At 44.0% G+C, this 27122-nt stretch overlaps 1 protein-coding gene across 1 annotated transcript in view; it reads left to right on the forward strand.

Moving 5' to 3' along the window:
- adamts12 (ADAM metallopeptidase with thrombospondin type 1 motif 12) overlaps positions 1-27122 on the forward strand; it is a 596791-nt gene that overhangs the window by 288316 nt on the left and 281353 nt on the right. The window contains exon 10 of the mRNA XM_033032714.1: positions 11804-11896. Coding sequence (XP_032888605.1) covers positions 11804-11896 — 93 coding nt within the window. The remainder of the gene's footprint in view (positions 1-11803; positions 11897-27122) is intronic.

The following is a 27122-nucleotide window of genomic DNA, read 5'->3' on the forward strand; positions in this document are numbered from 1 at the left end:
CAGGCAGCATCTCTGGAGAGAAGGAATGGGTGACGTTTCTGGTTATGACCCTTTTTCAGATCTTGACTCGAAACGTCACCCATTACTTCTCTCCAGAGATGCTGCCTGTCCCGCTGAGTTACTCCGACACTTTGTGTTTATCTTTGATTTAAACCAGCATCTTCAGTTCCATCCTACACATCTATTCGTAGACTACAGCTCTGCCTTTAACACTATTATACCATCCAAGGTCATTACCAAACTTGCGGGGCTTGGAGTCAACACTTATTTCTGCAACTGTAACCTCAACTTCCTGACCAACAGACCCCAATCAGTGAGGATAGGGCACATATCATCCTCTATGATTATCCTCAATGCTGGTGTTACTCAATGATGTGGTCTCAGCCCCTTCTTTACTCCTTGTCCATCCACTACTGTGCAGCAATGTACATATCTAATTCAATTTACAAATTCACAGACGACACCACCATTGTGGGCTGGATATCAAATAATGATGAGATGGAGTATAGGAAGGAGATTGAGAATCACACGTCCTGGTGTTGAGACAACAACCTTTTTAATCAATGTCAGCAAGACAAAGGAGATAGTGATCAATTTCAGGTAGTGAATTGGTACACATACCCCAGATGCATTGACAGAGCCGAAGTAGACATGGTGGAAAACTTCAAATTCCCAGGATTAAATATCAACAACCACCCATATTGAAGCAATGGCCAAGAAAGCACACCAACGCCTCTACTTCCTAAGAAGGCTTAAGAAGCTTGGCATGTTTCCAACAACTCTTACCAACGTCTACAAATGCGCTGTAGAAATGTTTTTTATCGAGGTGCATGACAGCATGGTTTGGAAATAGCTCCATCCAGGACCGAAAAAAATTGTGGAGAATTGTGGACGCAGCCCAGGCAATCATACAAACCAACCTCCCTTCCAATTACTCCTTTTCAAGGGCATAATCAAGGCCACTCTCTCTTCTCTCCACTCTCTTTAATCAAAAGGTTTAGAAGTGTGAAAACGCACACCCCCAGATTCAGGGACTGTTTCTTCCCAACTGTTATCAGGCAAGTGAACCATCCCACCACAACCAGAGGACAGTCCTGAGTTTCTATCTACCTCATTGGAGACCCTTGGACTATCTTTGATCAGACTTTACTGGAATTTATTTTGCACTAAACGTTATTCACATTATTTCCTTTATCATGTATCTGTACAATGTGGACGACTCGATTGTAACCATGTATTGCCTTTCCGCTGGCTAGTTAGCACGCAACAAAAGCTTTTCACTGCACCTCGGTACACGTGACAATAAACTAACCTCAAACTCAACTCAACTAAAAGCCTCTTAAATCCCACTGTTGTATCTGCCTCCACCATCACCCCTGGCAATGTGTTCCAGGCCTGACCTGCAGATTTATTCCAGCATTTTGTGTCGATCTTCGGTGTAAGCCAGCATGTGCAGTTTCTTATTACACAAAAAGGCAGACCCCCATATGAGTGCCTACGACTACACCTTTAACTTGAAGAAAGTGAGAGGTGTCAAAATAGTAGATTTGTTGATAAGGACAAGTTCTACCAGGTGGAGGAGGGTGTTAGTAGGGGGGAACTGATTGGGTCTTCGTTCAAAGAACAACTTGACGGCCTTGAGATCTTTCTGGTGGGGGGTGGAGGTGTAAAGGGACTGAACGTCCATGGAAAACTGAGGCACTGGAGGGGGGTGGAGGGGAGGGGACAGGAATGGAAAACTATAGATGAGTTGGGCATACAACTGAACCATTCTACCAACAACTAGAGAGCAGTCCTGAGCTACTATCTACCTCATCCTCTTCTTATCGAGTCCACACACAAGATTAGAAGTTGTTCAGCCAGAGCTGAACACACTTCTCGGCATCTGCATACAATGGTGTCTGTCGCTTCTTGTGCTGCTTGTGCGTGGTGGTGGAAAGATTGGTGGAAACAGGGCCTCGACGTGAACCCTCTTTCCTTGACCCCCATCTACCTCATTAGAGACCCAGACAATCTATGATTGGACGTTACTTGACTTTATCTTGCATTAAATGTTATTCATATTATTCCCTTGATCATGTAGATGTGCACTGTGGATGGCTCGATTGTAATCATGTATTGCCTTTCCTTGTACATGTGACAATAAACTAAACTCAACTCAACATATGAATTGTCTCGCATATAGGTTGGAAGGGATTGGTCGGGGGGGGGGGGGGGGGAGGTTAATTTGAAATCAACGTATTTTAAGATGATTTGGGCTCAATTTCTCCATCTCCACCTCATCTGTTCACAAGGATAGTTTGGTTGAAAGAGAGCAAAAGAGGTTGAGGAGAATGTTTCAGCAGGAGGATGCACAACTGCCACCTTTGTGGATGTCACCTGATGCGATCGCAGTTCAATCATGGACCCTGTTCTTCTAATTACTAACGTTCTGGGTTGGTATCATGTGATTAACTGCTGTTTTTAAACAGCTCTCTGCTACACACCACAAATTAATTAACTCAGATCAACTTGAAAAGTGCCTACAGAGAAATAGATACTTTGAGTGTACTTTATTAAATGGAAGCATATTTCAAATAATTAAAGTTGGTTATTTTAAATGGAAGCGTGTTTTATGGAAACTTTGTAAGAGTTTAATTTTACATCACCAGGGGGTGAGAAATAAATAAGGACATGTGCTAACAGGAGATTGTGCTGTTCATAGCATAGTAATAAGTTAATTTCATCTTCACCATCAAATAATTGTTGCCTGAATCAGGCATTGTTCACTGGCTGAATACATTGTTCAAAGGTCTAGTTTTAAGTGCCACTTAAAATGTTGGTAACTTGTAGCTATTGCAAGTGAGGAGGGTATTTACACAATTGTATTTGTGTTGTGATACTTTGAACAGGTGAGTGCATGATGTAAACCTTGTTGGAAGAGCTGGCAAAGAGGGGAATACCCTCTTTGAGTTAACCCTCATTTCAACAGACCCCTTTATAATGGGTTTTGGATATAGCGGACGGACCTGCCGATGTCACCCCCGGCTCCCACAGTCTCCCCGGCCGTTTAGAGCCCCGGCTTCTGACCCCAACCTCGACTCGCAATGTAAACCAACAAGCCCTTCTTCACCCACCACACGGTCCGGTGACACGGCTGTTGTTGCGGCTCATGTTCTAGCCCCTAGGGACAGCGCTTTCTTCAGTCCCCTGCCACTGATAGGACGCACTCAGTCACCATGGGGCTCCTTCCCTTCTCACCCGCTGCTGCTTCTTGCTGTTGGCGCTTGTTTTTTCTGCTTCCCGCACGACCGCCTCTGCCTCCTTCTCCCGTCGTTCTGTCCGCTTGGCCTCTAAACCCCACCGCCGCCACCTCCACCTTCTTCCCTGGTGTCTCTGACAAACTCCATCTTGGCAGCAGCAGTAGGTGAAGAAAGTGCTGTCCCCAGAGGCTGCAATGTAAGCCGCAACAACAGCCACATGAACCGGTGATGAAGTGCCCGCTAGTGCAGTCCAGCGGCATCGACACCTAATTTTAATGTGCAATGAGACATAGTGCTGGAGTAACTCAGTAAATTGAATCAGTCTGAAGAACAGTCTTCACATCACCTATCCACGCGGGCTCAGTGATCATGTGGCTGAACACCTCAGCTCAGTTTGCCTAAACCTATCTGATCACCCGGTTGCTCAACACTTTAACTCCCCCTCCCATTCCCACACTGACCTTTCTGTCCTGGGCCTTCTCCATTGTCAGAGCGAGGCCCAGCGCACATTGGAGGAACAGCACCTCACATTTTGCTTGGGTAGCTTACACCCCAGCGGTATGAACCTTGACTTTTCAAACTTCAAATAGCCCTCTCTCTCCACCCCCTCCCCCTATCCCAGTTCTCCTACCAGTCTTACTGTCTCTGACTCCATTTTATCTTTGTACCGCCCACTCCCCTGTCATCAGTTTGAAGAAAGCTTTTGACCCAAAATGTCACCCATTCCTTCTCTCCAGAGATGCTGCATGGCCCGCTGAGTTACTCCAGCATTTTGTGCCTGTCACCTATCTATGTTCTCCAGTGATGCTGCCTGACCCATTGAGCTATTCCAGCACTTTGTGTCCTTTTGTGGATTAACCATCATCTCTAGTTTTTTTGTTTCAGCTGCATACAATTATAAGACTTTACTCGGTTATAGCGGAAAATCGGCAGTAACGGACACCATTCATCCCTCCCCCCCCCCCACCGCCATGGTCTGTTATAATGAGGGTTTACTGCTTATTATATCTTTACCTCAGATTGGTTAACTCAGTTGAAGTCTGCTTCCCAAAGATATAACTATCTTTCAAAGTTGAAAAGCTTGTCTAGGAATTGAATTGAATTGAATTGAATACCTTTATTGTCATTCAGACCTTACGGTCTGAACGAAATTTCGTGCCTGCAGTCATACATACAATCATACAATAATAAACAACAATAAACACAAATTAACATCCACCACAGTGTATCCTCCAAGCACCTCCTCACTGTGGTGGAGGCAAAAATCTTAGGGTTACTGTCTCTTCCCTCCTCTTCTCCCTCTGCGCTGAGGCGATTCCCCACCGGGCGATGGTACAAACAGTCCCGCGGCTCACCGAACCCCGCAAATGGGCCGGTTCAAACACCGCGGCCCGGGGTGGTCAAAGCTGCCGCCCTCCAGTCCAGCACACGCAGCCGCCGGCCCGCGGCTGAACCCCGGACTCAGGTCATAGCCGCCAGAACGCCGTCCCAGCCACCGGAGCACCGTTCCAGCCCCGAGCCGGATCGCCCTCGCGTGAGTACCGTTCTCCCTTGGGCTAGGCCACTCCGACGGGAGCGCCGTTCTCCCTTGGGCTGGGCCACTCCGACGGGAGCGCCGTTCCTCCCTTGGGCTGGGCCACTCCGACGGGAGCGCCGTTCCTCCCTCGGGCTGGGCCACTCCGACGGGAGTGCCGTTCTCCCTTGGGCTGGGCCACTCCGACGGGCCACAACCCCTCACGGGAGAGTCTCTCAGCCCCTCGCCAGGACGCTCTCATGAGAGCGCAGTTCCAGCCCCGGGCTGGGCCACCCTCACGGGAGCGAGCCCAGGGCGAGTCCTGTCAGCTGCCTCCAGAGTCCCGAGGTCGCCGGCTCCGCCATTAGGCCTCAGCGTAGACGGAGGCAGAGAAGGGGGATACGACAAAAAGGTCGTATTCCCCCGAAGGGAGAGACAGCAAGCCCCGTTTCAACCCCATCCCCCCCCCCCCCCCACATAAACACAACCTAAAAACGTAACTAGACAAAATGAAAAAAAAAACAACACAAAAAAGTAAAAGACAAACTGACTGCAGGCGAGCCGCAGCCGTTCCCAGCGCCGCCACTTCCGGAGTGCAAAAGAGAAATTAATGTAGCTTCTATGGACACATGTGGGTCTGAATCAGCTTGTTTACTCCCCCAGGGAATTATCAGCAAACTGTTTTAGATTCATGCAGCTATACAGCACACAAACAAGTCATTAGGCCCAATATGTCTATGACAACCAAGTAGGCTAACCAAGCTCATTCCACTTGCTTGTCCCTGGTCCAAACCTTTCCTAACCATGTACCTGTCTAACTCTCTTTTAAATATTGTAATTGTACACACTCTCCCAATTCCTCTAGTAACATGCTCCATATTTGCCCCAGCTTCTGTGTGAAAAAAATGCCCCTCAAATCCTTTTAAAATCTTTCCCTCTCACCTTAAACTCATGCCCAGCGGGTATTCACCTTATCTTTATCATCATTAATTTATATTACTCTAAAAGGTCGCCCCTCATCCTCGATTGCTTCAGGGAAAAAAGGACCCTACCTATCCAGCCTGTCCTTATAATGAAATCCTCTAGACCCAGTAACATCTTTGTAAATCTTACTGAGGATAAGATTATCATTGAAATGGAAGATTCTTGTCAAAGCACACACTGCTGTTGCTGCTTGTGTCTGGTATACTTTCCATCAGTGTCGTGAACAAACATCTAAGAACAATGTTTGGCTTTTTGGAGGGCAGTAGAGTGCCAAAAAGGGACACTGCCTAGACCATTTTATTTTAAAGGAACACAGGAAGAAATTGATATGGGACCTAATTTGACAATAGACAATAGATAATAGACAATAGGTGCAGGAGTAGGCCATTCGGCCCTTCGATGTGATCATGGCTGATCATCCCCAATCAGTACCCCGTTCCTGCCTTCTCCCCATATCCCCTGACTCCACTATCTTTAAGAGCCCTATCTAGTTCTCTCTTGAAAGTATCCCGAGAACTGGCCTCCACCGCCCTCTGAGGTAGAGAATTCCACACTCACAACTCTCTGTCATAATTATGTGATATGAGCAGAATTAGGCCATTCTGCCCATCAGGTCTACTCCGCCATTCAATCATGGCTGATCTATCTCTCCCCCCTAACCCCATTCTCCCCATAACCTCTGACACCCATACTAATCAAGAATCTATCTAATGTCGACGCAAAATGCTGGAGTAACTCAGCGGGACAGGCAGCATCTCTGGAGAGAAGGAATGAGGATATGACATGGACATCACACGCTGCAGCACTCGTGAGTAAGGCAAGACAGCGCCTTTACCACCTCAGGCAATTGAGGAAATTCAGAGTGTCTCTGAGGATCCTCCAGTGCTTCTACTCAGCGGCAGTGGAAAGCATCTTGTCCGGAAATATCACGATTTGGTTTGGGAACTGCTCGGCCCAGGACAAGAAGGTTCTGCAGAGAGTAGTATGTTCGGCCGAACGCACTATGGGAACTTCATTCGCCCCTCTGCAGGAACTATACATCAGGAGGTGCAACTCCAGAGCCAATAAAATCATAGGAGACCCCTTCCACCCCTGCAACAGACTGTTCCAGCTGCTACGATCAGGCAAACGCCTCCATTGCCATGCTATGAGAATGGAGAGGTTGAGAAGGAGTTTCTTCCCAGAGGCCATTAGGACTGTAAACTCCTATCTCACCAGGGACTAACTTTACTGTACCATTCTACTGTTTTTTTTAAATTGCAGTTTTTTTCCTGTGTCCTTCCTCCCACAATATGTAATATGTAAAATAATATGTATTATGTTCCATTCTGTTTGTAGTTTGTTTGTTTGTTTGTTTGTTGCACGTAGTCCGCGAGCAATTGCCACTTTTCATTTCACTGCACATCTCGTATGTGTATGTGATGAATAAACTTGACTTGACTTGACTTGACTTGTGTCGAGACCCTTCTTCAGACTCCCAGCTACTCCTCACCCATACAATAGTCCTCATGCTCCCCTCCTATCTGAACGCCCACCATCCCCCTGCCAGACATCGCCTCGGCCTCCATCTACTCACCTGCCTTTCTCCGACCACAACCCCCCCTGTGTGTTCACCATCCCCTCTGACATCCCCCTTTCTGATACTGAAAGGTCTGTCCTCAGCAGAGGCCTCACCTTTATTCCCCTCCACCCCCACCTCAACGAGATCTTGGCCCACCACGATGTAGAGCTCTTATTCCGTCGCCTCCACCTCCGTGCCTTTTTCTCTGGGGAGTCCTCACCACCCAGTGATGACCCCTTCTCCCTTCTCTACCAGATCCCCTCCTCTTGGACTCCCCCAGATGGCCCTCTACCTTCTTTAGACTTTTTCTTTTCCAACTGCGGGCGGGACATCAACTGCCTCAACTTTTCCACTCCCCTTTCTTACTCTAACCTCTCATTCTGTCCTACACAAGAATCTATCTATCTCTGCCTTAATAATATCCATTGACTTGGCCTTCTGTTGCAAATAATTCCACAGATTCACCACTCCCTGATTAAAGAAATTCCTCCTCATCTCCTTCCTAAAGGAACATCCTTTAATTCTGAGGCAATGTCCTCCAGTCCTAGACTCTCCCACTAGTGGAAACATCCTCTCCACATCCACTCTATCCAAGCCTTTCACTATTTGGTACGTTTCAATTAAGTCCCCCCCTCATTCTTGTAAACTCCAGCGAGTACATGCCCAGTGCTGACAAATGCTTATCATAGGTTAACCTCCTCTGGACACAAATTATTGTTATAATTTAGTGTACAAAATCATTCTGTAAATGTATCCATGGTAGGTAAGCCACCAGTATGAAAACAACATTAATCCGAAGCAATTTTGTTCTGAAGAGGTGAAGGAAATTAGTTTGCTTGATATGAAACTCGGAAGACTCATGAATATCATTTTGTGTACTTAGAAGTTAAGAAGAAGGCTCAGGAAAGTTTGCCATGTTTGGTTTGGAAAATAATAATCTGATTTGATCCTGGTTCCACATTTTTAAAGGATTTTCCAGACGATTAAATGTTCGTTTGTGTTGAACACGCAAATATCAAGGGATGCAAATGAAAAGTTTGCAAATTGGGTGATTAAAGACCACAGGCAGACGAATAATATGGAGATTAAGTAACCAGGAATGCTGTGTGATACAGAGTGAACAAGTGATTTGAAAATGCAATTAGATTTGCTTCTGGTGAGCAAAAGGCTTTGAGTTTAAGATGTGTGAGAGAACTGTCAAAAAGCATCCCAATGGTTTCTACTTCCTAAAACATCCGAGAATTATCAGAGCTGCCCAGGACCCAAAGCCGGAGATTTCTCTTTGCTGTTCTGAATGAGGAAGATAGAACACACACACAGACACACACACAGACTTACACACAGACACAGATACACACACAGTGGGGATGAGGTAGATTTTTCATTAAATCCATCTGGTGTACGGATGACTGAATAATTGGATCATCATAATAGAGAAAGCATTTTTTTTCTGGATACATTGCTGGATACAGTTTTAAAGATAAAAAGCAACAGGAGTAATGGTGATTCGTGAGATTAATTAAAGGCACCGAAATGAACTGAATTTCATTACTGTGGTTTCCTGCCATATAAAATGGACCAAATGATTATTTTGTAGACATTCAAGTTTTGATCTTTTGGTTTGAGTGGCAGCAGCACCAGAAACACCAGTCAGGGTGCCTCTGCATTTTGCTTGGAGACATCTGATAATGAGCTTGGTCTGTGGTATTGAGCATCAAGGAGCTGGACACGAAGAATAAGAAGGGAAGTGAGGAACGATGATGCCGGGCTTCTCATTCTAGGTGGCCTGGAACAATTTTAATGGTGAAGGAGAATTCCTGTTCTGCATTCGGAAACTATTGTTTGAGTAATACTGGGCAATAATCTCGATGAACATCTGCAATTGCAAAAACAATGCCATAAATTTTCGTTTGGACAGCAATCTTTTAATCCATACCTATATATATATATTTTTTTAAACTATTTTTATTAGAAGCAATTGTACAAGGATAAAACATTCGGCATGTAAAATTATACAATTATTGTACAGCTTTAATTTTAACCTTTTAACCTGAAAATGAGGGAAAAGAAGAGAGAAAGAACAAGAGAGGGAAAAAGTGAAAAGTGAAAAGATAGGACCCCTAGACTACCAGAGCAGTGTGGCCAAAGAGTGAATAAAGATATAAGAGAGGAAAAAGAAAAAAAGTGGAGATATACCTGCCCCTCGTCTCCCGGCCCGCCCACCTCGCCCAACCCAGAATCGGATTTAAATCCAAAGTTGTGTTGCGCCATACTATCCTTGTAAGAATTCGGTAAAGGGTGTCCATGTCTTGAAAAAATGATCTAGTTTTTCTGCCAAGACAAGCCTAATATTTTCCAAATGTAGTTTCTCGGACATGTTTGTAATCCACATCTTCACAGTAGGGACTGATGTGTGTTTCCAAAATTTGAGTATTTGTTTTTTTCGCCGTTATCAGGCCATAGTTAAGGAAACGTCTTTGAAATAATGTTAGCTCAGAACAGGCTTCTGAGTATTTTAGAAAAAAATTCAAAAATTCCCCTCCAGAAATTATGTAACTTTATACAGGAGGCAAAAGAGTGGGTTATGGTTGCTTCCTGAAGGAGACATTTATCACAAATAGGGGAAACATTTGGGAAGATCTTATTCAGTTTAGACTTTGAATAACGCAGTATTTTAAATTGTATTAATGAATTCCTAACGTTAAGAGAACAGTTGTGTATATATAGAAGGCTTTCCTCCCATCTATCTTTTGAAATTGTTGTATCTATATTTTTCAGTCGTAAAATTTGCTGCTTGTGCCGCACAAACCCAGTGGATGCTGAGGTGTCCGTGACCTACAGTCCGGGTCTTTTAAAACAAATCCCCTTTCTAGTTATTTTCTCCCCTCCCAAAAAAATTTAAAAATTTGCTGCTCGTCGCTCTGACAATTTCCTTTTATGTTAAAAAGAATGGAAGGCGAGAATGTTTTCCAATGTATTAATGGCAGTGGATTAATTCATGTCTTCTCACACATTTATTGCCAGCTTGTGAGTGTTGGGATAGATACAAAATGCTGGACTAATTCAGCGGGTCAAGCAGCATATCTGGAGAGAAGGAATGGGTGACGTTTTGGGCGGAGACCCTTCTGTTGCGCGTGGGATTGCTGTGATTAATAATTCTGTATGCTTTGCAGAGTATACAAATACCTGAACCGAATGGATGTTCTTAAATTTTGGGTTCTGTTTATAGCATCTATACTTTTGGGTTCAAAATTACCTCTCTAAACCTTAGTGTTTCATTCATAGAAACATAGAAATTAGGTGCAGGAGTAGGCCATTCGGCCCTTCGAGCCTGCACCGCCATTCAATATGATCATGGCTGATCATTTAAACCTCCCTTGTTGATCAGACTTAATGACTTCCACTGTCGTTAAGTGTCATTGTGTTTGTCAGATATTGTTTGTGCCTTGGAACTTTTTATGATACTAAATGTGCTTTGAAAAATAAAAGAATAAGCTGCAATTCTTAAGCCAAAGTAATCATAGGAGGATGTATTTATCTTTATAATAACATGAAATGGGCCACTGATCTGTGCTGATTCAGTATGTAATATTCCCTTTTTATTATATTTTCAATGGAATAATCTATTGAGTCATTCCTTTGGCAACAGCCTTCAGGAACATAGAATTATTGAAGGCGCCACACAGAAGAATGCCATCCAGGCCATTGTGCTTGCTTGGCTCTTGAAGAAACTGCTCAATTAGTCAGCATTCCCCTTTTTCGCTGTAATACTGTGAATTATATAATTTTAGCATTTATTCATGTATTTATCTAATGGCATTCAAAGTTACCATTAAACCTGTTTCCTCCACTTTTGTAGGTAGTGTATTTAGATGGTCAAAACCTGAATGCTCTGCAGATCTTGTGACTTCCTTCAATTATGAACACTTCTGTCATTGTTTTTTTTTCTGTATTCCTCGATTAGAGTCACAGAGCACAGACACAAGCTCTTTAACCCACCATGCACATCTAATCATCCTTATTTACCAACTCTTGAGCCATACCCTCCTATATTGAACATTACATTGCAGCCAACACTTAAAGAGTGTTTGGTATCATGCCTAGGCTTAAGATGTACATTTGGTCAGCATAAAGCCTATCAGTTATTAGATAACTAATAAATTAATAACTAATAAAAGCTAATAAAATAAATTAATAAACTAATTAAAATAAACTAATAAAAGCAGATAAATCTTAGAAATCAACATCTAATAAATAAGATAGACACAAAATGCTGGAGTAACTCAGCAGGACAGGTAGAATCTCTAGAGAGGTGGAATGGGTGACGTTTCGGGTCGAGACCCTTCTTCAGATCTCAACCTGAAAAGTTCCCCATTCCTTCTCTCCAGAGATGCTGCCTGTCCCGCTGGGTTACTCCAGCATTTTGTATCTATCTTCGATTTAAACCAGCATCGGCAGTTCTTTCCTATACCTAATAAATAAGTTTGTTTTCTTTATTGACAGAATATTTGTCAAACACTCTGGTGCTCATTGAATGGCTCTTGCAGATCTAAACTGGACGCTGCAGCAGACGGAACCAGCTGTGGAGAGAAGAAGGTATGGAAATTGCCTCAAGGCCAGTTTTGCCCTTTTTCGATCATAACTTAGAATTTAGAATCAAGGTATTTTTTTCCTATTTCCTCCTTTCTCTCATTTAAAAGCGATGGGTTGGGACTTGAATTCCAAAAGTGTTTTGCAACTACACAGAAGGTAAGGAATTCACCGCTTGTTGGGAGGAAATGAGAAAATGGCATCTAATCTTGATGGTCACAAAAAAAGTCCAAGGGATTCAGCTGAGAACTGTTGATGACTGGACTGGCTTGCCAAAGAGGCAAGAGCAGTCACAAACAGGGCCAATATGACTGTGAACAAAACTACAGCAGCAGCCCATTTTGGATTTCTCCAGATTCATATTTTCTCTGCATAAAGAAGCGAATCTTTGGCTCAAGATTCTTCGGCGAGGAGGCTGAGGCAAGGAGGCTACATTTATTCGGTTGTGTGTGTGTTTAATTTAATTTAAATATTTAAACATGATGGCAGAGATGTTATTGCAGTGCGTTTGCTGCAGGATGTGGGAAGTCAGGGGGGACTGCTGGTGTCACTGACCACGACACCTGTGGGAACTGCCCAGATGCAGCTTCTCAAGGAACCGAGTTAGGGAACTGGAGCAGCAGCTGGATGACCTGCGATCCATCCGGGAAGATGAAAGCTTCCAGGACAGGACCTATGGTCAGGTCGTCACTCCAAGAGCACAGGAGGTGCGATGGGTAGAGACGTTAAGAAAGGGGATGAAGAGAGTGCAGAAGACCTCGGTGGAAGTACCTCTTGCGAACAGGTACACCCTCTTGGGAGCTGTCGGGGCAGATGGCATTTCCAGTCTGAGCGGTGGACAGGTCTATGACTCGAATCCTGGCACTGAGGCTCGACCGGTGAGACCGACATCAGGCAGAGCCATAGTGGTGGGTGACTCCATTGTCAGAGGTGCAGACAGGAGATTCTATGGTGACAGGCGAGGTTCGAGGATGATGTGTTGCCTCCCTGATGTCAGGGTTCATGACGTCTCAGACCGACTTCAGAACATCCTCGAGAGGGAACGTGAGCAGCCGGAAGTAGTTGTGCATGTAGGCACAAATGACATGGGTAAAAAGGAAGGAGGTTCTGCAATGCGAGTATAGAGAACTAGGTAGGAGGCTGAAAGCAGGACTTCTAGGGTGGTTATCTCTGGGTTGCTACCAGTACCTCGTGCTGGTGAGGGTAGGAACAGGGAGAGAGAGGATCTGAATGTGTGGCTGAGGAGTATGTGCAGGCGGCAGGGATTTAGATTTCTTGATCACTGGAATCTCTACTGGGGCAGGGGTGACCTGTACAAAAGGGGCGGGTTGCACCTTAATTGGAGGGGGACTGAGATTCTGGCAGGCAGGTTTGCTGGTGCTACACAGGTGGGTTTGAACTAAACAGCAGGAGAAACTGACACGTGGAAGCGTATGCGTGCAGCTAACAGAAAAAGAGAGTGGGAAAGGTCACGTTTAAACTAGCAGAGCAGGGGGATGGGAACGAATGCAAGGAGACAGAGGGCCATAAAAGGAGGACAGAAGCAAAAGATTCAAGATTCAAGAGAGTTTATTGTCCCAGATAGGACAATGAAATTCTTGCTTTGCTTCAGCATAACAGAATATAGTAGGCATAAATAAATACAGAACAGAACTGATAAGTGTGACTGTATACCAATGAATATATATATATATATATATATATATATATATATATATATACACATAAATAAACAGATAAAATGCAATGGGCTATTAATTATCAGAGTTTTGAGTTGAGTTTAATAGCCTGATGGCTGTGGGGAAGTAGCTATTCCTGAACCTGGATGTTGCAGCTTTCAGGCTCCTGTACCTTCTACCTGAAAGCAGCGGGGAAATAGTGAATGGCCAGGATGGTGTGGGTCCTTGATGATGCTGGCAGCCTTTTTGAGGCAGCGACTGATAGATCCCCTCGATGGTAAGGAGGTCAGAGCCAATGATGGACTGGGCAGTGCTTACAACTTTTTGCAGTCTTTTCCGCTCCTGAGTGCTCAAGTTGCCACGATGCAATCGGTCAGCATGCTCTCTACTGTGTACCAGTAGAAGTTCGAGAGAGTCCTCCTTGACATATCGATTCTCTGTAATCTTCTCAGGAAGTAGAGGCGCTGATGTGCTTTCTTTATAGTTGTATCTCAGTCCTACCCCTTATTCTTAATATGTGAGCCCTGGTTCTGCACTCACCCAACATCGGGAAACATTTTCCTGCATCTAGCCTGTCCAATCCTTTTAAGAATTTTATATGTTTCTATAAGATCCCCTCATCCCTCTAAATTCTAATGAATACAAGCACAGTCGACCCATTCTTTCATCATACTGTATGTCAGTCCCGCCAGCCCGGGAATTAACCTGGTGAACCTACGCTGCACTCCCTCAATAGCAATAATGTCCTTCGTCAAATTGTGAGACCAAAATTGCACACAATACTCCAGGTGCGGCCTCACCAGGGCCCTGTACAATTGTAGGACCTCTTTGCACCTAAACTCAAATCTTCTTGCAATGAAGGCCAACATTCCATTAACTTTCTTCACTGCCTACTATACCTGCATGCTTGCTTTCAATGACTGATGTACAAGCACACCCAGGTCTCGTTGTACCTTCCCTTTTCCTAACTTGACACCATTCAGATAATAATCTGTTTTCCTGTTCTTGCCACCAAAGTGGATAACCACACATTTATCCACATTATACTGCATCTGTCATGCTTCTGTCCACTCACCCAACCTATCCAAGACCCTGCAGCCTCATAGCATCCTCATCGCAGCTCACGCTGCCACACTGCTTTGTGTCATTTGCAAACATGGAGATGTCACATTTAATTCCCTTGTCTAAATAGTTAATATATATAATAACTGGGGTCCCAGCACCAAGCCTTGCTGCACCCCACTTGTTATTGCTTGCTATTCTGAAAAGGACCCGTTAATTCCTACTCTTTGCTTCGTCTGCCAACCGGTTCTCTATCCATGTCAATACCCTACCCCCAATATCATGTGCTCTAATTTTACACACTAATCTCTTGTGTGGGACCTTGTCAAAGGCTTTTTGAAAGTCCAGATACTCCACATCCATTGGCTCTCCTTTCTTTATCCATTCTATTTGTTACATCCTCAAAAGATTCCAAAAGATTAGTCAAGCATAACTTCCCCTTCATAAACCCATGCTGACTTTGACCAATCCTGTCACTGCTTTCCAATATAAGCGATTTAAGGGATATGATATAATATATCAGCAGGCCCAGACAACATCAGCCCAGCAGTGCTCCATCATTATGCAGCAGAACTGGCCCCTGTGTTCACCAACATCTTCAATACCTCCCTCTGCCAATGTTCAGTGCCCCAGTGCTTCAAACAATCCACCATCATTCCTGTGCCCAAGTCTAACACAACATCCTGCCTCAATGACTACAGACCGATTGCCCTTACATCCGTGGCCATGAAGTCATTTGAGCGCATTTATTCTCGCTCACCTCAAAACCAGCACTTCCTCCAACATGGACCCATATCAATTCGCATATAGAGCCAACAGGTCAGTAGAAGACACAGTCAACCTGGCCATCCATTACACTCTGCAACACCTGGAAACTGCAAACACTTACGCCCGCATCCTGTTCATGGACTTCAGTTCTGCATTCAACTCCATCAACCCGGTCAAACTCTTCCATAAATTAACGGACATGAACATTGACCCCTGCATCTGTCACTGGATCCATAGCTTCCTTTGGAACAGACAACGAAGGGTGAAGATACACAGTACCACATCTCACCCTCTACACCTCAGTACAGGAGCCCCTCAGGGCTGCATCTTGTCACCCTGGTTATTCTCACGCTATACAAATCAACTCACATCCCAGTATAGTTCAGTCAAAATATACATATACGCAGATGACACAACCATCATAGGTCTCATCTCTAACAACAACGAAACAGAATACCGCACTCAAACACACAAAGCAGTCACTTGGTGCACAGACAATAACCTCCTACTCAACACATCAAAAACCCATGAACTTATCATCGATCTCAGACGTAAGGCACAACCCAAGACCCCCCTACTCCTCTCCAGCGAACCCATATCCACCACTGACTCATTCAAATTTCTTGGCACTCACATAAGCAACAACCTCAAATGGAAAACCAATTCAGATCACATTTATAAAAAAGCCAACCAAAGACTCTCCTTTCTCCGTCAGCTCAAGAAGTTCAGTGAGGAAACATCTCCTAATCCGATTTTACACAGCCATCATCCAAAGCATGCTCACTTCATCAATAACAGTTTGGTACAGCAGTTTAGACACTCACTCCCGTAATAAACTACAGCGCATTGTCAACAAAGCATCCAAAATCATCAGCACTCTCCTCCCATCAATAGAATCACTCAATCTCAAACGGTCCGTGTCAAGGGTGAAGAAAATCATTTCTGATCCCTCCCACCCAGCTCACCACATCTTCCACCTGCTGCCGTCAGGAAGGCGCTACAGCTCACTGCCTGCCAAAACATCACGATTTAAAAACAGTTTCTATCCATATGCAATTCGAACTCTGAACACTCTATGATAATATCACAAAGCCACCTCGTGCATGTACTGTATACTGTATGTTGTTTGTGTTTTATGTTATGTTTGACTGGAATCAGCTTATTGTGTAACATCCTGTACTGAATATGAATTCCACCAGCTTGACTGTGTGGTCATTAAATAATCTTGAAATCTTGAAATATAGTTGGAATTACAGAGACATGGCTCCAGGGTGACCAAGGATGGGAGCCAAACATGCAGGGGTACTCAAAATTCAGGAAGGATAGACAGAAAGGAAGAGGAGGTGGGCTGGCATTGCTGGTTAAAGAGGAGATTAATGCAATAGCAAGGAGAGACAGTAGTGGATGTTGTAGAATCGGTATGGGCAGAACTGCGAAATAGCCAAGGGCAGAAAACGCTTGTTGGATTTGTATACAGATCACCAAACCGCAGTAGGAAGGTTGGGGATAACATCAAGCAGGAAATTAGGGATGCGTGTAGCAAAGGTGCAGCAGTTATCTTGGGTGATTTAAAAATACATATAGATTGGGCCAACCAAATTGGCAACAGCGCTGAGGAGGAGGATTTCCTGGAATGTTTTCCGGGATGGGTTTTTAAACCTATATGTAGAGGAGCCGACTAGAGGGCAGGCCATCCTAGACTGGGTATTGTGTAATGAGGAAGGATTAGTTAGTGATCTTGTTGTGCAAACCCCTTGGGCAACAGTGACCATCATATGGTGGAATTCTGCATTGGGATGGAGTTTGACACAGTTAATTCAGAGACTAGGGTCCTGAACTTAAAGAAAGGAAACTTTGAAGGTATGAGATGGAAATTGGCTAGGATAGACTGGCAAATTATACTTAGAGAGTTGACGGTGGAGATGTAATAGCAAAGATTTAAAGACCACATTAATGAACTCCAAAAATTGTTCATCCCTGTCTGCTGAAAAAATAAAACGGGGAAGGCGGCTCAACTGTGGCTAACGAGGGAAATCAAGGATTATGTTAAATCCAAGAAAGAAGCATATAAATTGGCCAGAGGAAACCGCAAACTGGAAGACTGCGAGAAATTTAGAACAACAGAGGAGGAAAAGGGGGTAATTATGAGGGGAAAAAAGATCATGAAAGAAAGTTTGCTGGGAATATAAAAACTGACTGTAAAAGCTTCTTTAGATATGTAAAAAGGAAAAGATTAGTGAGGATAAATGTACGTCTCTTGCAGTCAGTGACAGGTGCATTTATAATGGGAAATAAGGAAATGGCAGAACAGTTAAAGAAGTACTTTGGTTCTGTCTTCACTAGGGAAGACACAAAAAAAATCCCAGAAATACTAGGGGACTGAGGATCTAGTGGGAGGGAGAAACTGAAGGGATTCCACATTAGTCAGGAAATGGTGTTAGGTGAACTGTTGGGACTGAAGGCAGACAAATTCCCAGGGCCTGATGGTTTGTACCCCAGAGTACTCAAGGAGGTGGCCCTAGAAATCATGGATGCATTGATGATCATTTTCCAATGTTCTTTCGACTCTGGATCAGTTCCTGTAGACTGGAGGGTATCCAATGTTTTAAGAAAGGAGGGGGAGAGACAAAGGGAATTATAGACCAGTTAGCCTTACATTGGGACTGGGGAAGATGCTTGATTATTAAAGATGTTATAGCAACGCATTTGGAAAGGAGTGACAGGATTGGTCAAAATCAGAATAGATTTATGAAGGGGAAATCATGCTTGACTAATCTTCTGGAATTTTTTGAGGTAACAAGTAGAATGGTTAAGGGAGAGCCAGTAGATGTTGTGTATCTGGACTTTCAAAAAGGCTTTGATAAGGTCCCACACAAAAGATTACTGTGCAAAATAGAACACATGGTATTGGGGGTAGGGTATTCACATGGATAGAGAACTGGTTGGCAGATAGGAAGCAGAGTAGGAATTAACGGGTCCTTTTCAGAATGTACAGGGCACAGGTGAAACCGCATCTGGAGTGACTAGTGGGGTGCTGCAAGGCTCGGTGCTGTGACTCCAGTTATTTACAATATAAATGAATTAGATAAGGGAATTAAATGTAACATCTCCAAATTTGCAGATGTCACAAAGCTTGGTGGCAATGTGAACTGCAAGGACGATCATATGAGGCTGCAGGGTGACGGATAGGTTGAGTGAGCGGGCAGATGCATGGCAGATGCAGTATAATGTGGATTTTCTTATCGAGTCCACATCACAAGATTAGAAATTGTTCAGCCAGAGCGGAAAACACTTCTTGGTATCTGCATACAATGGTGTCTTGCGCTTCTTGCACTTCTTGTTCTTCTTGCGCTTCTTGTGCGTGGTGGTGGAAAGATTGGTGGAAACAAGGCCCCAATGTGAACACTCTTTCCTTGACCCCATAATGTAAATAATTGTGAGGATATCCATTTTGGTGGCAAGAATATGAAGGCAGATTATTATCTGAATGGTGTCAGATTAGGAAAAGGGAAGGTGCAATGAGACCTGGTTGTCCTTGTACATCGGTCACTGAAAGTAAGCATGCAGGTACAGCAGGCAGTGAAGAAAGCTAATGGCATGTTGTCTTTCATTGTGAGATGATTTGAGTTTAGGAGCAAGGATGTTCTACTGTCGTGGCACAGAATGTACAGGGCACTGGTGAAACCACACCTGGAGTATTGTGTGCAGTTTTGGTCTCCTAATTTGTGGAAGGACATTCAGGGAGTGCAGCATAGATTCACCAGGTTAATTCCCAAGATGGCGAGATTGAAATATGATGAAAGAATGGGTTGACTGGGCTTGTATTCAGTGAAATTTAGAAGGATGAGAGACATAAATAATTCTTAAAAATTGGATAGGCCAGATGCACCAAAAATTGGATAGGCCAGATGCACCAAAAATGTTCCCAATTTTGGGGGAGTCCAGAACAGTTTAAGAATAAGGGGTAGGCCATTTAGGACTGAGAATAGGAAAAACCTTTTCACCCAGCGATTTGTGAATCTGTGGAATTCCTAGCCACAGAAGGCAGTGGAGGCCAATTCATTGGATGTTTTCATGAGAGTTAGATTTAGCTCTAAGGGCAAAAGGAATCAAGGAATATGGGGAAAAAGCAGGAACAGGGTACTGATTTTGGATGATCAGCCATGATCATATTGAATGGCGGTGCTGGCCCGAAACGCCGAATGGCCTACTGCACCTATTTTTCTATGTTATTATGAAACCTGCCAGTGCACCAGCTTCCACTTTATAGTTGCCTTGACGCTGGTCAATTATAAAAGATGAAATAGCGGCACATTTGGATAGCAATAACAGAATCAGTCCGAATTAGCATGGATTTACGAAGGAAAAATCATGCTTGACTAATCTTCTGGATTTTTTTTGAGGATTTAACTAGGAAAATGTTCAAGGGAGAGCCAGTGGATGTAGTGTGCCTAGACTTTCACAAAGCCTTTGCTAAGGTCCCACATAGGAGATTAGTAGGCAAAATTAGCGCACATGGTATTGGGGGTAGGGTACTGACATGGATAGAAAATTGGTTGGTAGACAGGAAACAAAGAGTAGGGATTAACGGGTTCCTTTCAAAATGGCAGGCAGTGACTAGTGGGGTGCCGCATTGCTCGGTGCTGGGACCGCAGCTATTTATAATATACATTAATGATTTAGATGAAGGAATTAAAAGTAACATTAGCATATTTGTAGATGGCACAAAGCTGGTTGGCAGTGTGACCTGTGGGGAGGATGCTATGAGGATGCAGGGTGACTTGGGCAGGGTGGGTGAGTGGGCAGATGCATGGCAGATGCAGTTTAATGTGGATAAATGTGAGGTTTTCCACTTGGGTGGCAAGAACAGGAAGGCAGATTATTATCTGAATGGTGTCAAGCTAGGAAAAGGGGAAGTACAACGAAATCTGGGTGTCCTTGTTCATCACTTCTGTAAGTAAGTATGTAGGTATAGCGGGCAGTGAAGAAAGCTAACAGCATGTTGACCTTCATAACAAGAGGAGTAGAGTATAGGAGCAAAGAGGACCTTCTGCAGTTGTACAGAATTTATTTACTAGAATGTTGCCTGGGTTTCAGCAACTAAGTTACAGAGAAAGGTTGAACAAGTTAGGGCTTTATTCTTTGGAGCGCAGAAGGTTAAGGGGGGACTTGATAGAGGTTTTTAAAATGATGAGAGGGATAGACAGAGTTGATGTGGAAAAGCTTTTCCCACTGAGAGTAGGGAAGTTTCAAACAAGGGGACATGACTTGAGAATTAAGGGACTGAAGTTTAGGGGTAACATGAGGGGGAACTTCTTTACTCAGAGAGTGGTAGCTGTGTGGAATGAGCTTCCAGTGAAGGTGGTGGAGGCAGGTTCGTTTTTATCATTTAAAAATAAATTGGATAGTTATATGGATGGGAAAGGAATGGAGGGTTATGGTCTGAGCGCAGGTATATGGGACTAGGGGAGATTATGTGTTCGGCACGGACTAGAAGGGTCGAGATGGCCTGTTTCCGTGCTGTAATTGTTATATGGTTATATGGTTATATGGTACAGGCCCCTAGTGAGACCACACCTGGAGTATTGTGTGCACTTTTGGTCTCCAAATTTGAGTAAGGACATTCTTGCTATTGAGGGATGCAGCATAGGTTCACAAGCTAATCCTGGGATGGCGGGACTGTCATATGTTGTAAGAATGGAGCGACTGGGCTTGTAAGGAGGGAGTCCGCTTTTCAGGGCTCACGCAACGGCGACTTCTCCCGCCCGAGTTGCGGGGTTGAAGAGCTCCTGGAGCGGGGCCTTACATCATCGCCCCGCGCGGCTTGGAATGGCTGCGGGTCTCTGCGAGCGCACGCCGGGGGCTCTAACAACAAGACCCGGTGCGCGACCTTGCATCACCCGGCGTGGCTTTAATGGCCACGGTACAATTCGCCATCGCCCGCCGGGGGCTTTGACTTTGACTCTGACATCGGGGGGGGAGTGCAGTGGAGAGAAAAGTTTTTTTGGCCTTCCATCACAGCAATGTGATGGATGTTTATGTAAATTATGTTGTGTCTTGGGTCTATTTGTTTGTAATGTATGGCTGCAGAAACGGCATTTCGTTTGGACCTCAAGGGGTCCAAATGACAATAAATTGAATTGTATTGTATTGTATTGTATTGTAAACACTGGCATTTAGAAGGATGGAATCTTATTGAAACACTGGAGAAAAGGAATAGGTGATGTTTCAGGTCAAGACCCTTCTTCAGATTGGGAGTCAGGGAAAAGGGAAACGAGAGATATAGACGGTGATGTCGAGAGATATAGAACAAATGAATGAAAGCAAGTGTTGGTGCCATTGTTTCAATAGAAGAATTGCAATTTTGACAAAATACTATAGCAATTGTGAATCTGTTGGACATTAAAGACTGGACAAGAGTAGGAAAATATGTAAGTACACCAACAAAATACACCTGTTCTGTACACCGCACTTGAATCGGAAACATACTATATTAAATAAACGATTGTAAGATCGCAATCACTTTGTAACTTAAGGATTGCATCAGATTCAAAGTGTTCAATTTCCTTCTCTGACTTCAATTTCTGGTGTGCTTTAAGTCTGACCTTGCATATTCATTGGGGTATCTTTCATTCCAGGAACTATTCAGGGATGGTCCAAATACATCCGTTCCTCTCCTCCCACATATGACGTTTTGCATCTGCTTGTGGAATGCATGCCACATTTTTTTCTTTCTCCATCTGTTGCTCATTTTAAATAAGGATGAAATACATTGACTTGTCAACACGGAGGCAGGCATTGGTTCAGCAAGATGGAACAAGAACTGGCGCACTACTTCAAAAACAAATATGAGAAATATTGATTGAGGGATAGAATAAAGACATGCAGATTATTTTCAATAATAATAACTACATTTTACACTGAGAACTTTAAATATATAGAATTTGGATTAAGCATTGTAAATAATGTTAGAATATGAGGTTTGTGTTGAGTAATTTAATCTGAGGAATAGCTTGCACCCTTTGTGGAACATATATTAGCAAAATGTTCACCCCCCATTTCTCTTACTATCTCCCACTCATCAAGTCACCCTCCTCCTTTCCCTTCCTTCGTACACTTCATCACGGAATCAACGGATATGGGGAAAAAGCAGGATCAGGGTACTGATTCTGGATGATCAGCCATGATCATATTGAATGGTGGTGCTGGCTCGAAGGGTCAAATGACCTACTCCTGCACCTACTTTCAACGTGTCTATGCTTTCATTCATTCCCATCCCCGAGTCCTTCATATATCCCTCCTCTCCCCCCTCACCCTTCTCCCCTTGCACCTATATCCATCCCTCTAGCTTTACATTTCACTCCTCCCTTTATCTGAAACCCTTTTGTCTTTTTCACTGGACATCAACGCTGGATGTTTAACGTTCACCAATACAAAGCTCAAAGAGATAAACTTACAAAGAGAAAAACAGCTCATCAGTGGTCAGCGTTGTTGGTTTCAACTGGGTCTGAAACTCAAAACCTTGGGTTGCAGAGAGCTTGGGATTCTGCAGCTGATGGATAAACTGAGGCAGGAGAAACAAGTGAAATACCAAGAAAATACAGAAAGAAAAATGACAGAAAGACAAAATCCACCTGTCATCAGCACACTAAATAAAAAGAAAGATCTTTAGTAAATTTTGTGAGCCTGGAGGATATACCCTAAATTATGTATCAAACATAGCATCAAGTTTACAGAGGCAACATCAGCTAACAGATATTATGTTTTAGTTGTTTAGGTTGAGGAATAACAACTGTGGAAACTGAGGAATTCACTGCTTTCCTTCATGTATTGGCATGGGACCAGGTTCTTTTCCGCATTTGAAATCTCAGCAGGCTTATGCTTTAACATTGCTGCATTGAAACGGCACTGTTTCATCAATCTATATCAAATGCTTAATCCAGGATTAAGCATGTTCCAATTAACTTTTAATTCAGAGGCGAGAGTGTTAGCAATGATACAAGGTAGTACTTGCAAGGCCATTCAGTGCAAAATAACCTGCAATGTGACGGGCACAGATAGAACATAGAAACATAGAAAATATAGGTGCAGGAGTAGGCCATTCAGCCCTTCGAGCCAGCACTACCGTTCAATATGATCATGGCAGATCATCCAAAATCAGTACCCCGTTCCGGCTTTTTCCCCATATCCCTAGATTCCCTTAGCCCTAAGAGCTAAATCAAACTCTCTTTGGAAAACATCAAGTGAATTGGCCTCTGCCTTCTGTGGCAGAGAATTCCACAGATTCACAACTCTCTGGGTGAAAAAGCCCTAAATGGCTTACCCCTATTCTTAAACTGTGGCCCCTGGTTCTGGACTCTCCCAACATCGGGAACATTTTTCCTGCATCTACCCTGTCCAATCCTTTAAGAATTTTATATGTTTCTATAAGATATCCTCTCATCCTTCTATCTTCCAGTGAATACAAGCCAGGTCGACACATTCTTTCATCATATGTCAGTCCCGCCTTCCTGGGAATTAACCTGGTGAACCTACACTGCACTTCCTCAATAGCAATAATGTCCCTCCTTAAATTAAGAGACCAAGATTGCACACAATACTCCAGGTGCAGTCTCACCAGGGCCCTGTTCAACTGCAATAGGACCTCCTTGCTCCTAAACTCAAATCCTCTCGCAATGAAGGCCAACACACCATTAGCTTTCTTCACTGCCTGCTGTACCTGCAAGACATGGCCAATATTTTTTTTGTGGTATTGCTTTATATTGCTTTGCCACCGGGTGGCGCTTCGATGGCAGCCTCGCCTCTGGCCTGTATAGGGTATGTGTTAATGTTCTCTGGTTTGTTGTATGTGGTGGGGTGGGCGGGGGGGGTGGGGAGGTTTCGGGGGAAACTTTTTTTCAATCTCTTGCTTTCCCGATCATATCTCCGGTCCCTCTCTGCGGCCTAACATCATGGAGCTGGAGGCCTGGCTCGGGAGTGACTTTGAGTCCCACTGCTGGGCGTGGACTTACCATCGGAGCCGATTCCTTCCCTGTGATCGACGCTCCAACCGCAGCCTGCAGACTTTAAAATCAAGGAGCTCACAGTCTCGGGCTGAGACCGATGTCGGGAAGCTCTAAAAGCCGCATGATGTTCGACTAACCTGGACCCGGGGTAGATCGCTCGGCGCGGGGATGCTGAGTTCCCCCCCCCCCCCCCCCCCCCCCATGCAGGAGCATGATCGCCCTGACGAGGAGGCCCGCCGCCTGCTAAGGGAGTAAGACCGTCCCGTGAATGGAAGGTTAGAGGCCCCCGACTGCTGGTGGACAAAGAAGGGAAAGGTTGAACTTTTTTCGCCTTTCCATCACAGTGAGGAATGCGGAGGAGTCTCTGTGGTGGATGTTCATGTTAAAATGTATTTTGTGCGTTCTGTTGCTTTTTATTGGTATGACTGTATGGCAAATCACAATTCTCGTATGTTGCAAAACATACTTGACTAATAGAGTATGATTATGATTATGATTAAAAAGAGGGTGGCAAGTTCCTTTTATTAAGTGGTGATCTGCTATCTAAGCCTGCAGCATGGCAGGCAAGATGAGCACATTGTTTATGAGGCCATAGTCCACCACATGCAATATTGTTAAGGGTCTGTCCCACTGTACGAGCTAATTCAAGAGCTCTCCTGAGTTAAAAAAAAATCAAACTCATGGTAAGCACGTAGAATGTACGTAGTGGGTATGTCGGAGCTCGGGACGTCTCTTAGTGGCTCGTAACGCTAACGGCAGGTACTCGGGAAACGCGGTAAGCTCGGGAAGACTCGTGAAGATTTTTCAACATGTTGAAAAATGTCCACGAGAGCCCCGAGTACCTACGAGCGGCTATTACCGTAAATCTCGGAGTTTGAATTAGGGGAAACTCGGGAGAACTCTTGAATTAGCTCGTACAGTGGGACAGCCCCATTACTAGCAAAAAAATGCCTACTGACACAAGAGGAACATTGCATGTGCAGGTAAAGGCCAGAACTTCTGTTTGAAGCAAAGTCTACCATATGCCTGGGGACACTTTGTCAATCTGCAAACAATAAGACTTTCCAACAACTACGGGAACAATTGTAGAAATGGACACAATATCAAGCATTGAAGAAATAAAGAAAGTAAAATAATGTACAGGACTATAAGGGAGGAGTTAAAGGGGCTTGGACTAACCAGTCATCTATACCATAGTTATCATACGTAGGTAAGATGACTTGACAGTAAAGGTCCACCACCACATTTCTCCGGCAAAAGGGGAGTATAACTGGTACATGGGTTTGGTACTAGTGACCAAAGACAGATTTCCATATCTTACCAAATTTGCCCCCCCGGTTACCCTTGGACACTGAGCGCTGCTGTCAACCATGTTGTGTGTCAGGGGTTATGGAGCAAAGGCAGGAGAATGGGGTTGAGAGGGAAAGATAGATCTGCTATGATTGAATGATAGAGTAGACTTCATGGGCTGAATGGCCTAATTCTGCTCACAGAACTGATGAGGACAGATAAAAATAGCACAGATCAAGAGTTATGCTTTTCTGGACTGTGGCCTAGTTGTGGTTATCTGGGTAAACTCGCTGTGATATATGAGAGATTGACTGGGGTTTTCAAAGGGAACCATTGCTGCCTTCACTTAAAGCCTCTCTCAACACCTTTGTATGTCTTCCTACGTAAATTACAGCTGTGATTTCACATCAAAAACACTTCATTGGTTGAGAAGTGCTTTGGGACATACTGAGCCCGTGAAAGACATGGTTTAAATGCGTGTTTCTTTACCACATTCCAAGTTTATGACTCTTTATGGCATACTTCAAAGCTCTCAAACAAGTAGTGATGTATGTTGTCTGTTTTATGGATGGGCTGGTTCACTCAAACCAGTGACATATTTGGTATCATTTTAGCTCCATAGAATGGATTACTTTCAATTTTTTATTTTTTTTGCAGACTCCATGGCTCCTTAATGAAAACTACTCTCATGGGCTTTATAACTGTAATAGAAAGCTCTGGAGTTCTATATAATAATCTCACATAAATTTACTGCAGCCTACAAAAATATTTATAGAATTTGAGGCATAATATGAAATATCATAATAATGAAAATGCCTTTGTTATCAAGGAATAAGTTGAATACCGTACAAAAATAATGAGCAGTGGTGAGCACATGCTCATTGAATGATCATCAATGTAATGCTACCTACTTACTGTTTTGACTATTAATCAGCAAGCACAAACAATCCATTTCATTGTGTAGGAAGGAACGGCAGATATTGGTATAAACCGAAGATAGACACAAAAATGTGGAGTAACTCAGCGAGTTTGGCAGCATTTCTGGAGAAAAGGAATAGGTGATGTTTCAATTCGAGTCTAAAGAAGGGTCTTGACCCGAAACATCACCTATTCCTTCTCTCCAGTGATGCTGCCTGACCTGCTAGGTTACTCCGGCACTTTGAGTTTGTCTTCGATCAATTCCATTGACTGGGCATGTCTTACAGATCAAAGCATAATCTCAAGCAAGCAACATTGCCCCCTACTCTAAGCACACTGGCAAATTTCCATCTCGCAGCCAGTGAAAAGGAGAGGAGAGGGTGGCACAGTGGCATCTTACAGTTTTCCTGTCTTACAGCGCCAGAGATCCAGGTTCGATCCTGACTATGGGTGCTGTCTGCGTGGAGTTTATATGCCCCCCTCACTGTGACTGTGTGGGTTTTCTCCGGG

This window comes from Amblyraja radiata, chromosome 1, assembly GCF_010909765.2.
Source record: "Amblyraja radiata isolate CabotCenter1 chromosome 1, sAmbRad1.1.pri, whole genome shotgun sequence".
NCBI classification, from domain to species: Eukaryota; Metazoa; Chordata; class Chondrichthyes; order Rajiformes; family Rajidae; genus Amblyraja; species Amblyraja radiata.